The 13,547-nt window shown below is 40.2% G+C and overlaps 1 protein-coding gene across 1 annotated transcript; it reads left to right on the forward strand.

Moving 5' to 3' along the window:
- The first annotated feature begins 3,258 nt into the window (after window positions 1-3,258).
- On the forward strand, window positions 3,259-3,495 carry LOC147446796 (uncharacterized). Its single transcript, XM_086524183.1, has one exon. It carries the CDS (start codon window positions 3,259-3,261, stop codon window positions 3,493-3,495), a length of 237 nt encoding a protein of 78 aa, XP_086380309.1.
- The last annotated feature ends 10,052 nt before the right edge of the window (window positions 3,496-13,547 follow it).

Genomic DNA, 13,547 nt, shown 5'->3' on the forward strand with positions numbered 1-13,547 from the left:
CTACAGGAGAGCCACCTACTGAAGTAATAGATGAGTTACCTGATGCAAATCCGTTTCAAATGGATTTCTTGGACAATGAGGATTCTTGGTCTGAAGATATGTTATATTTTCTATGCATGGAATCTTTCCAAAAGAATTGTCAGTGGTCAAAAGGAGTAAATTGGCATGGAGAAGTAGATTATTTACAGTGATTATGGGTGTTCTTTACAAAAGAGGAACAGATCACGTTTTGAGGAGGTGTGGTCAAAAATTTAAATAGAAATTGATTTTGAATGAGGCACATGCAGGTGATGTGGTGGGCATTTCTCGAGGGACATTATAGCGAAGAAGATTTTTCAGGCACATTTGTGGTGGCCATTAGTATTCAAACATGCTCATGAGTTTGTTAAAACTTGTTTAACTTGTCAAAGAGATGCCAGACCAATAGATGTGGACAACATGCCTTTACAACCAATTCTCCCTTTAGAATCTTTTCAAAAGTGGGGTCTTGACTTTGTGGGTCCTGTCAAGCCAACTGCAAAGTTTACAGGTAACCAATATATTTTAGTGGCGACTCACTATTGCACTAAATGGGTGGAGGCACAAGCAATGAAGGATAATAAGGCAGAGAGTGTGGCAAAGTTCCTGTACAAGAATATAATGTCCAGGTTTGGGTGTCTAGTGGAATTGGTCTCTGCTCAGGGAGTTCAATTCATAAATAAAGTAATCAAGAGGTTGAATGAATATCATTTGATTATTCACAAGAAGTCGATTGTATATTATTGACAAACAAATGGTCAAGGCAGAATCCACAAACAAAACTTTGGTCAGGATCTTGAGAAGGATGGTTTCAAAAAACAGGACAAATTGGGATACAAAGTTGGATTTTGCATTGTGGGATTTTAGAACAACTTTCAAAGTCAGTACAGGCATGACTCCATGTGAGATTGGAAATAATGACAGGTTTGTTGAACACAATTGCATAGATAAAGGTATGTTGATGAAGTGTAGGAAATCATGGAGATAACACAGGATGTGCATGATAATACAAATGAGTCTATGTTTGTTGTTGACAGTACGTTTACAGGTGTTGATGTCACAAAAGAGGAAGAAGATGCCATTATTAATGGTTTTTGGCAAGATCTAATGGAGATGAACTAATAACATAGAAGGGCTTTTTGATGTATATACCTATTTAAAGGGGGTGTGAGAGGAACCTTCACAAGTATAGGATACCTAGGGATTTTTTACTTGTATGCTTTCTCATGAATTTCAAGATAAAGAAATTTCCAACTCTTTGATGGATGATGGAGATTTCCAAGGCTCTATGAGTTCAAAGGAGGGTGTTCTGGATGAAGATTTATAGGTAGAAGCTATTTTTCATAATCAAGCTCACACCGCGAGTAAGGATATCTTTGATATAGGTATAGATTTTTCAAAGGTTCATGATAACTATGCAATCAAAGGGGGTGATGATCCAAAATCATCATGAGGGCATGATTTCCTTCACTTTTTCGGACAATGTATTAGTTATGGTTAGGTTTGGATGCTCTTTCTATTGATGCTAATGTTAGTAATGTTATTAATGCCAATAAAATGGATTCAGTGCTCTTGTTCCTGTCTAAGAAATGTTGCAGTATCTCCTAACAATCTATATTTCACTGCAACTCTGAGACTAGGCACCACAAATTCCATTGGTACAATAGCTTCTAATTTAAAATGGTGTATGGGCTAGAAGCTATTGTACCAATGGAAATTGTGGTGCCTAGTCTCAGAGTTGCAGTGAAATATAGATTGTCAGGAGATACTGCAACAGTTCTTAGGCAGGAACAACTTTTGAAATTAGAAGAAAACATAATTCAAGAAGCTTACATCACTGCGGCAATTCAGAGGAGAAGACAAGCTTAGTTGGACAAAAAATTGAAGTACAAAGAATTTGCAGAGGAGGATGACTGGGTACTAATGTACAATAGCAAATTAGGGAAAAGACCACAAAAATTGAAGCTTAGATACTAAGGACCTTTTTAGGTGGCTGAAGAAGTGGGGCCATCAACTTATTTGTTAGCAAATGAGCAAGGAAGTGTTTTTCCAAAAGCAATAAATGGATTTCGTTTGAAACCTTATGTAAGTGGGGGTGATCATTTAAGGGCAATGGGACAAAGTCCTTAAATCATGGAGAATTTGTGGGAGAAATTTGTGTGATTAGTGGGGAGATGTCACATCCCATCGATTCAAATTTGGAAAAGCATAAGAGTTTAAATGTATGCTTCCTCTCTCAACTCTCATTGTCGTTACATGTGGGTTTGTACTGCCAAGAGTTCTACGCGCGTTTTCTTGTTATCACCATGTCTAAACAACCACTAGGCAATGAGGTTACAGAGTCAGCCATACCTTCTCCTAAACAGGAACAACCCAAAGTCATGAGGATCAGCAAGTCTTCAAGATGCTCTAAACCAATTGCTCAAGCAACACCATCCTCACCATAAGTGCTGATTGATGAGAAAATGTCCACACCATCGAAAAAAACTCCTTTGGCTATGGAGATGGGGCCACTGGAGTACAACTTGTTGGAGATGAGGCAACACATGTTCTTGTACACAAGGAGTGGCTTCAGAAAATCAGTCTTTGGATTATGCCATGCTTCCATGGAAGCATTGGAAGAATAATTCAAACTTGATGAATATTTTAACCCATGTGGTGGTCTCCAAAGGGAAAATTTTCAGTTTACAGGGTCAGGTTTTTGAATTGCAAAAGATGTCAAAGAGGTCAGGGGAGGATACAAAATTGATTGAGGATCTAGAGGAGTCTATTCAAGGTTTGAAAATAGATTTGGAGAAAGCAAAGGAGAGTGCTATCTTCTAAAAATTTCACTTGGATAGAAGACATAATATTCCAAAAGAGCTTAAAGCCTGGAAACAAAAGTGGGATGCCAGCATGTGTGAGCAAATGGAGTTACTGCAGTATAACTACTCCAAGATTCAGTCAAAAAACAGTATTCTTCTAAGCAGAGTTCAAGCATGTAAGGAACTGGAAGGTTGGATGGTTGGCCAAGATGTGGATGTTTTAAAGTCTAAAATCAAAAAATAGGGAGAATAGGTATGGTTGGAATTAAGGAAGAAGATGTTCTCATTGGCAAGCATTCCTTATCAAGCGTTTTCCAAGGAGGACCAAAGTGCTGAACATGTGTTGTTTCAAAGAAAATATAAGGAATTAGAGAAGGAGGTGGCTGAATTAAAGAAGAAAATGTCTGGAGAAAATATTCAGGAAGGAATTCAGAAAATGGAATCTACTGGAAGAGCTGATCAGGGGGTTGACACACAGAAAGACTCGATTACATTGGCCAAGACAACAGAAACAGAGGGAAGCATGGAGAAAGAAGACAAAGTGCAAGAAATTGTAGATGATGGTACAAATTTGCATGACAAGGACACTAAATTCAGTAGCATTATTGCAGAAGTGGTTGAAGAGGTACTTGGAGCCACAATAACTGGGAATTCTACTGATGATACTGAGTAAGGGAAACAAAATCAAGAAATGGAAACAGACAGAGTACAGGGCAAGGATGAAGAAGAGGAGAAAAAGATATTTGAACCAGTGAATACTTTGGAGGTATCCTTAGGGGGGTTACCAAAGTGTTCAACACTGGACATGACTGACTGAAAAGTGTTTTTAAACACTAAATAATGTAATGGGAAGTGGTCATAATTTTGGTGATGTATTTGTGTATCTTGGTTTGAGTACCACGCACTGCACTTTATGTCATTCAAATCTATGAGCACTGAATTTTGTGACCAAGGTATTTTGTGGGTCCAAGTCAAAAGTTTTTGGGAAAACTTTTTACCATCGGACTATGCTAGGTGTTAAAGCCATACTTAGTACTTTTCTTTCCTTTAGTCGATTGTTTATAGATTCAGACATCATTTAGTCATTTTGTAATGAAAAAGGGGGGAATCTCTTCAAATCAGGGATCGTGGGTTATCCCAAGGAGTTGTAATGTTTTGGCGTGTCGTATGAATGAAGGAGAAGAGATTGAAGCCTCGTGCGATGTACTTTCATGGTATTCTTGAGTAAACAGTGTTCAATTATGGTGAAGTAGCCTGTGTATTTCCTAATTCTGTTTTGGTGCCTGAATAGTATGAATTCCCGAATGCCGTGTGTATGTACTTGAAGTTGAAGTATGTAATTGAATTGGTACATTCCCATGACCCCAGTAACACTTTGGCTCTTTAGCAATAGGCTTTATGGTCATTGGCTCATGCCCCAATGCTTGCGAGCTAGTAGATTTAGGCCCAACAAACACTCTTTCTCCTTGAATTGTTGAATTATCCTCCAACTGGATCGCATTGGTGGTGACTGCTTTCCGAGTGGTGATACCTCTAATGACTAGGCCATTGTAGATATCCTCATGTTGTAGTCCCCTAATCAACCTGTCAAACAATTGGTTATTATTGAAGCTCTCATTTGGATTGCAACAAGAATTCAAATACTTCAAGCGACTAATAAAGTCTCTCACGGACTCTCCTTCCTCTTGTTGGGCTTTTTGGAGCTGACATACTACACCCCAAAGCACTCCCTCTTGAATGTACTATTTCAAGAATAATCTGCTAAGAGTAGGGTAATTTTTTCTTCTTCTACCCTTAGGGTTCTATACCAGTCCCCGACCTTTCCACTCAAGGTCAGGCTTAAAGAATTACTCTTATGCAGGTCATTGTGTTCTCTTAGGGAATTGAATATTTGTTCAAATACTTTGCTATGCTTTCTCACATCCCCGTCTCCACTAAATTTTTGTGTGAGCTTACATATATTTGTGCCTTACTTCTAGGATCTCTATCAGGTGTGTTACGCATATTTTCAGCAATTGATAGACCAATAGCTTGAGAAAATGTTGCCAAGTAACCCAAGTGAGCACGTATAGTGGGGACAGATGCTCTTAGGACTGCATGTGAAATGGGGGTTGGCATAGGGTTAGGATTATAGGTGATCCTCCGGTCCCAATCTCGGTACAATGTTGTTCCATGCGATGGCCCAAAGTTCATATGTGTGGCCCTTGGCGTAGCAGACGTGGGATGTGACATGCTAATTCTATATAGTATGGTCTCATTGAAATAAGGGCTTGGATGTTGTGATCATGGAGCATAAGTTTTTGAAACAATGGGAGGGATAGAACCTACATTATGCATGAGGACCCATAGGTGCATATGATTGATACACACTTGTAGGTACTATTGTAGGCATTGGGTCACCATGTAGCAGTGCTTTACTAATGAATGAGGTTTACGGTGTGTTTTTTGTCATGCCCATCAATGGGGTAGGCATGGTAGCCGTGGTGTCATCAAGAGAAAGATGAGCTAAACTTGGAAAGGTAAAGTTATCGCTCGTGGGCTTAGATTGTACTGAGACCCCTTGCAAAACAACATATGGAGGATCCATTGGGCTTGCTAAGGGAGTCTCCATTTATGATAAAGTTGGTTGTTTAGCCTTCCTTGTATCCAAGAATCTCATGAGACCCGTTGAAGGCATGTGGATCCATTTGTTCAGCCTCTCCAGCTCAATAACTTATGGATGACATCACAAACTCTTTATTGTTTCTCCTCTACGCTAGTAGCACCCGATGTGGATTGTAGAACATCTAACCAATCCACATGATAGGTGTGACCTATGTATATGTTGGTTAAAGTCTTCATTTGTAATTCATACTCCTAGTTTTATTTAGAAATTTTCCATCTAGGATTGAAGTGCTAGGGGTGTCCTTTGAACTAGATGCAATGTGGCTCTCTATAGGTTGACCCTTCGTGGTTGCTAATTCAGGAGCATTTAATTGCTTGACTAGCATGGATGTTGACATAGGGGCCTTCGCCTTTATCCCTCTCCGTTGCTCTGCCTTGTGTAAGCTTTTGATTTCCTTTTCCCTAGCTGCAATGATGTATTGCTCAACCTCTTACACTTGGGCAAGGCTTCTACCATTAGGTAATATAACCTCGGAGGGGTTTTGCCTTTATCTTTTCATTGAATACATCATCCCTTCTTCTTCCCAAGTCTTCATAGTATTTATTGGCACTTTCTCTATCCAACAAGAGGCTATGCATAGATGCCAATCTTTCCTTTGCATGCTCCTCCCTCCACCAAACTATGCTTTAAAATGCACTCCAATGAAGGAAGCATCACATTAACCGGCATAGCACATTCTTTGCCATAAACCAAATGCAATGGAGTGAACCCCGTGGATGATTTTTGAGTCACTCTACATGCCCAAACCCTCTCCAAATACATATCCCAATCTTTTGGGTGCTCTTCCACAAGCTTGAACAATATCTTTTGCAAAACTCCATTGAATGCCTCCACCAATCCATTGCATTGTGGATGATAAGGAGTAGCATACCTATGTTTAATCTCCAATTTCTCCACCAACTCAATGATAAGGTCATTTCTAAAATCTTTCCCTTGATCGCTTACAATCTTCAATGGCACTCCAAATCTACAACATATGCAATCAAAGATAAAGTTGCAAACGTATTTTCTTGTAGCCCCTCTACTAAACTTTGCTTCTGGCCACCTTGTCATATAATCCACTTCACTAAGTATGTCGTGTTTCCCATTCCTAGTGCCTGGAAGAGGACCAATAACATCCACACCCCACTTCTCAAAAGGTCCATAGCTTATAATATGTCTCAAAGGCTTGGACATCAACTTTCTCTTTTGGTACATTTGGCATTCATGACAGCTCCTACACCAATGCACTTCATCCCTATTCATACTTGGCCACATAAGTTGAGCATTCAATGCTTTCCTTCTTGTAATTTCCACTCCAAAATGGCCTCCACATCCTTCCTAATGACATGCTTTTTAGAATCAAGAATTTCATCATGGTAGAGAACTCTTCTCATAACACCATGAGCGATACATTTGCTCTCCAACCAAGACGTACCTCATAGCTCTTCGTGTGATTGCATGCCTTTGTTGAGAATCCAATCTCTTTCTTGCAAATCCCGTTTGTAATACATGCTCTTCCTCATGGAGGGATTCCCTTCCAAGACACCTTGGCTCCCTAATTATCACTGCATGCACATCCTTTGTGAACACCTGTTCCGCCAACTCATGAGCCCTTACATTCATGTTTCGGGGTACATGCAATATTTGAAAGGAAGCAAAAGACTTCAACAACTTTCTCACTTTAAAAAACCACCCCTTCATGCCTTCTTAATTCACCTTCTATGTACCTTGAACTTGCCGGACAATCAACATAGAATCACCTTTGATTAAAAGCCTTCTTACATGCCTTTTGACACATTATTCCAAGCCCAAACAGAGACTTGCATACTTAGCATAATTATTAGTCTTTACATCCACTTATTGGCTTCCAAACCAGCATTTGATGCCATATTTATCCACAAATACATAACCAATGGTGCCCTTATTAATGCTCCTCTTGATAGCCCCAATAAAGTATAAGGTACCCTCTACATCTTGAAGCTCCACATGCATAGTTCGACTTGGTACTATCTTCCTTTCCAAATCTTTCTTCAACTCATTCCTCGCATGAATCTCTTAAAAGTAAGCATATCTTCCATATTTGCTCTCACACTATCCTCCTTAGTAAAGCTCATGTCAAATTGTTGCAAGCTAAGTATCCACTTTTGCAATTTAGGACTATCCCCAGGATACCTTAGTGCATCAGGCAATAAGCTACATGATGTCAACACCACAAAAGGCTTACAAATAAGATAATATTTCAGCCCTTTTGTTACATATACCAATGCCCAAACCAATTGCTCCATCTCATGCCAAGATTTTTGTACATCATTCTTCACCTTGCTTATGTAGTAAACCGGCCTCATATAAGATTGTTTTTTTCCTTTTTGCATCAATACCGCACCAATAGCATGCTCACCCACACTCAAGCTCAAGTAAAACATTTCATCCCAACAAGGAGGCATCATCAAAGGTAGTGTAGATAAATTTTCCTTCACGTCCTCAAAAGCTGTTTGCTCATTCTCAGTCCAAAGAAAAGGGTCTTTTTGTGTCGCCTCCTGCAAAGGGTGCACATATTCAGCAAGCATACAAAAAGACCTTGACAAGTACCTTAGATTTTGTACAAAACTCATCAATTCCTTTGTACTTTTAGGACTCTCCATCATAAGCAAACACTGCACTTTTGCAGGATCTGGAGCTATCCCATTCTCACTTACCTCATGGCCAAGAAGTATCACTCTAGCTCATGCAACTTTACATTTCAAAAGATTGAGTTGACCCCCATCATCATCAATCCTTTTAAACATCATATCAGACATTAAGCATTCTATCACTGTAAACACAAAAATCATCCATAAAAACTTTTACAAAGCATCCAAGGTAAGGCGCCAATACTTTGTCCATCTAACTTTGGAAGCTTGCATAAGAATTCATTAAGCCAAAATGCATCACCTATAGCAAAACACTTCCCATGGGGTCAAAAAGTTTGTAATGGAAATGGCCTATGAACTTTGAGATTAGGAAATTAGATAAAGCACTTTTGTGAGATTACTTTGTGAGCATAACGGGTGAACTTAATTGATGGTAGAAACATAAACATGATACTTAGTTAACTTGGCATGACTTAACCTTCCACTCACCCAAAGGGCACCCCTTTTCTCACCTCCATCTCCAATACCTTTCAATGAATGGTGCCCAATCTCCTTAGCTTTTGAGCAACAAAATTTGCACCTTCTTTGAGCTTTATTTCATGAAAAAAACTCTTTATTCCCCTCATTTGAGCATAATATTTGGCAAAAACTTGGGATACTTATCAAACAATGCATCGTATGCCTCTCTCTCTTGACTAGTCAGGTCACTTGCAAGCATATCCATTAATTTAGCTTTTGGTACATTCGGCTCATGATCAGCCCCGTGGTCATTTTATGATCTCATAGCATCTACTTTATCATAAATTTCATCATATACATGTATCCCACAAAGATCTACATCAAGATCAAGAAAACTCTAATCATAAACCTCATCATCAGTACATGTAGAGGATGCACTAGAAGAACTGTCACACATATGTGGATGGCGATAAATCTTGATGCATAGCTGGTTCATCATCAATTTCCAACACCTTACATGTTTTCATATCATATCTAATCCTCTTGTCTTTAGGCCTATCCACAAAGAGGTCAATGCATCCCTTGTATCAGTCCTGCTCTGACCTCATAGCAATCAACCAAGGTTGACCCAATATAACTGGATATGCCCCAAGCTTTGCAAGCATCTGTAGAAGGTGAGTACAGTCCCAATAGGCAGGAACTACTCCTTAGAAGGCCGACCAACAAGAACTGCTACACTGGTAGTAATTACAGCAGTTACTACAGTAACTCTGTAAGCCTATAAATAGGAGCCGGTACACTATATCCAGGGCTTTTTGGTCTTTTGGCTTACGAGCTTTTGCTTCTATACTTTTAGCTTCATAATCTTTTGCCTTTCAACTCTGTAATCACTTAATCCTGTAATCAATCCTCAGACTTCATCTAAGCTTAAGTTTGTTGTAAACTGTACTAATTATCTTTGTACTACTGATCTAAATCTATAATACCATTCCCAGTCTTCCAGTTTGTGTCTTCTATTTCAGTACATTATTCCAGTTCAGTTCTCTATTTCATTCAAATACTTAATTCCAGTCCTCACTAATTGAACTGCCTAGATAATCAGTAGCTATGAACTCTAACACTGGAAAAGTTGTCTAAAGACGCCACCTCTTATTCCATTTGGCGATCACGGTGGCTAGAGCTGATTTCTCTTAGACTAGCGAGCTCTGTCTCCCAGTTAGGATTCTTAGCTACAAACATGCTCCTAGAATTAGGTGTGGTCAAAAATCATCAACCCGGTTTCACACTGATTCCACACGAGTCGACCCTATTCCAGAAGTTTCAGCAAGAGAGTCTGATATGAGAGGGACCCCAAGAGTGAGACTGAGGCTCAGGAGGAGCAGAGTAATGTTGAAGAGGCCAAAGACTCTCAGCATTCCAGTCACTCAAGGAGGAGGAGGGATGAGCATGAGGAACGTAGAACAAGGACTCAATGTTCTAGGTCCACACACACGACAGCTGAGGCCAAGGGTAGCAAAGGCAGTCATCATAGTACAAGCAAGAAGGCCAAGGTAGAGACTGAGACTGAAACTGAAAAGGAAGGTCCCTGGGATGTCGACACTAATCATTACAGGAAGTCATCCAGACGCAGTCAAGCTATCAAGACCAAAGGAACCAGAGATGATATAGACAGGCATGATTACACTCCTTCTTTAAAGATCTCTTTTCCAGTTTTCAAAAGCCAGAAAAAAGGCAATCCTGATGTCCACATTCAAGCCTTTGAGCAACATACTGAATTAAAGAAAATTGATGAAGATGACTGGGGAGAGTATTTTCCTAAACAATGAAGGATGCGGCAAGAAAATGGTATTACCACTATCCAGCCTGCCAGCTCAGGTTCTTACAATAAATTGATCGAGGCTTTCAGACTTGAGTACTCAGACAATAGAGGCGATGAAGGCATTCTCTGTGAGCTGGACAAGATCAAGCAAGGAAAATTGTATGTAACAAGCTATGTGGAAAAGATCAAAGAGTTGACCGGGCAGCTGCAACAACCACCTTCAAAAAAAAGATTGCGTGCATGATTTCTAAATGGATTTCGCAGCAAGAAGCTGAGAGAGCAAGAGGTACGTGCACCCACAAAGAAGTTGAATGACTTGGTGCAGAGAGCTCTAAAGCTCGAGCAGCAAGCCAAGAAGGAGTGAAGTCATAAGAAGCAGAGGTCTAGCAGTAGCAGCTCTTCTACGGATAATTCCAACTCCGGTGAGACTTCCAGCAGTTCTGATAGTAGTTCAGACAAAAAGAGCAAGGACAAAGCTAAGAAAGGATGTTGGTCCCAAAAAAATCGACGAAATGGCCAGGCAGATTGCTGAAATCAACCAGACCAGACCACCAGTCAAGAAGATGGAAACCTAGTACCACAAGTGCAAATCCAGAGATCATGTTTCCATCGAATATCCACAGTGCACGTACTGCAAAAGCATATGGCCATCTATGGAATAACTGTGGCATTTGAATCCATCATTTCAAGAAAGGTAAGGAATCAGCTAAGGTAGAGACGACCAGTGGACCTAAAGAGGAAAACTCAATTACCAATGGCACTAGTACGGGGCGCAACAGATACCAAGGGGGTACTGGCCGAGGACAAGGCCGTGGCAATTTCTAGAAGCGAAGTCTTTACTGCTATAGTTGTGGGAAATACAGGCATTTTGCAGCTCAGTGTCCATATGAACCCAGCACTGAGACTACTGAGGAAAAAGCGCCAGAACCAATTCCTTTACGGGCATTCAACTCACAGTAAAGGGGTGATTATTGAAGAACTTCCAGACGAGCCTGTGAAACCAGTCATTCCTGAAACCAGTAAATGGACTCAGCAGAGAGAAGTCAGGAAGTTAAGGCAAGGAGAAGGTAGTTGAGTGAATTGCAAGAGCAACAAGAACTGGCAGCTAAGATCACAAAGGATCAAGCTAAGGAGCTACCACAACATCCAGAGAGTTTTGATTCCCATGTTATTCACAAGATACCGGTCCCATCTTCTGAGAAAAGGCAGCCAGATCATTCAAGATTTGGAATCTCTGAGACAATGCTTGTTGTAGTGCAAGGACTAGTGGATGATCTAGGGCAGGTCAAATCAGATTTGGTTGCAATTAAAAACTGAACTGAGAAAAGCACGGTGTCTTTCTCAGTGTCAGTCAAGGCTCAATACAGACACCAAAACTGAGGATTGGCAATGTAAAGATAGTCCTGATTCCTTGAGTTCTGATGATAATGCTGACAAGGAGAGAGAAGAGGTCTATGTCTAAATTTGTGAACAAATTTATAAATTGACTATCGACTTAGATGATATCGGGAAGACTTTGCCTCAAGCAACAAAGTTTATCAGACAGCGGAGAAAAGCTGAAGCTGATGCCAGAGCATTTGATTTGTCGGCTGTCAAAGATGATGAGGTGCTAGTAATCCAGGTGGATTACAAGGTCAAGAAACAATGGGAGACACTATCCGGTGTTATAATGGATGGAGGGGCATGTGTGAGTATTCTGGGGGCACATCTTCAGCAAAGGCTTGGTATCACTGATTTAAAAGCAACACCCTTTAAGGTTAGAATGGTTGATCATGGAGTTGTTCAGGCAACTGGTATGACTTGAGAATATGCAGATTAGGGTGGGTAAAGAGAAATTCAAAACCAGCTTTCTAGTACTAGATGTCCAAGGAGCATATGGTATGCTACTGGGACGACCATGGCTTTGGACGGTGCAGGCTGTTCATGATTATGCAAACCATTCAGGGAACCAATAGGAGAATCCAACTCCAGACAAATAAAACCAGAAGCTGGAAGAAAGCACTTCGACCTGAGGAACTTTTCCAAGAATACGGGGTCAAGAAGATTGAGCAGATGCTTGCAGCCATGAACATTTTTCTGTTAGCTGAAATCAACTTGAATGTAGTGTTATTTGACAAGGCTCAAGCTGAGAAACAAGGAAAGAAATTTCCAGATCAGTTCACTGAATTGAATCTTGGAGAGAGACTAGTTCAGTTGACTGGTCGGCCAAAGGAACTATCTAACTCCAAAGAGGGATATTTAGATTCTAGTACACCGGTGCACACTGAAGAGGTCACTGGAGTTCAGAATGAGAATCCAGAACTAACAGATCCATTCAGGGATTATGTTGTTGCGGAGTCACTGGCCAAAAGGAAGGGAGGTGGCCCAAATTGGCTGCTCCCAGATGATCAAGAGATTGAAGAGTTGAATTTGGGTTCGAAACAAAGTCCTTGATTAATCAAGGTGAATAAGCATCTGAACCCAAAAAGGAAGGAAAAAGCCAAACTTATGTTGCAAAAATACAAAGATGTATTTGCATGGGAACATACTGATTTGAAAGGCGTAGATCCAGAGGTTTGCTAGCACAGAATACCTCTGAAGCCAAATGCCAGACCAGTACATCTGCAAAGGTACAAAATGAATCCGAACTATGGTAAGAAGGTCAAAGAGGAAATTGACAACCTTTTGAAAGTCGGATGCATCACAGAAGTCTCCAGTAGTGATCGGCTATTCCCTATAGTGGTCGTACCGAAGAAGAATGGTAAACTCAAAGTCTGTGTGGACTACCAAAAATTGAATGCTCAAACTATCAAAGATCCTTTCCATTACCCTCCACCGATATGCTTCTTGATGAGATTGCAGGCCATGATATGTATAGTTTTATGGATGGCTACGGTGGTTACAACCAATTAAAGATTGCTCTTGAAGATAGGAGAAAAAACACTTTTATTACTAATGGGGTACATTCATGTATTTAGTCATGCCATTTGGTCTTTGCAATGCTCCAGCAACATTCCAGCATTGCATGATGGAAATATTTAGTGAATTCTTGCACAGATTTCTAGCTATATTTATGGATGACTTCACTCTATTCTGAACCGAGGAGAAGCATCTACTATTTTTGGAAATGGTTTTTCAGCGATGTAAGGAGAAAAGGATCTGCTTCAAATTTTTTAGTCTGAAAGGGACAA

This window comes from Adiantum capillus-veneris, chromosome 11 (genome assembly GCF_014529385.1).
Source record: "Adiantum capillus-veneris isolate H3 chromosome 11, ASM1452938v2, whole genome shotgun sequence".
Taxonomy (NCBI): domain Eukaryota; kingdom Viridiplantae; phylum Streptophyta; class Polypodiopsida; order Polypodiales; family Pteridaceae; genus Adiantum; species Adiantum capillus-veneris.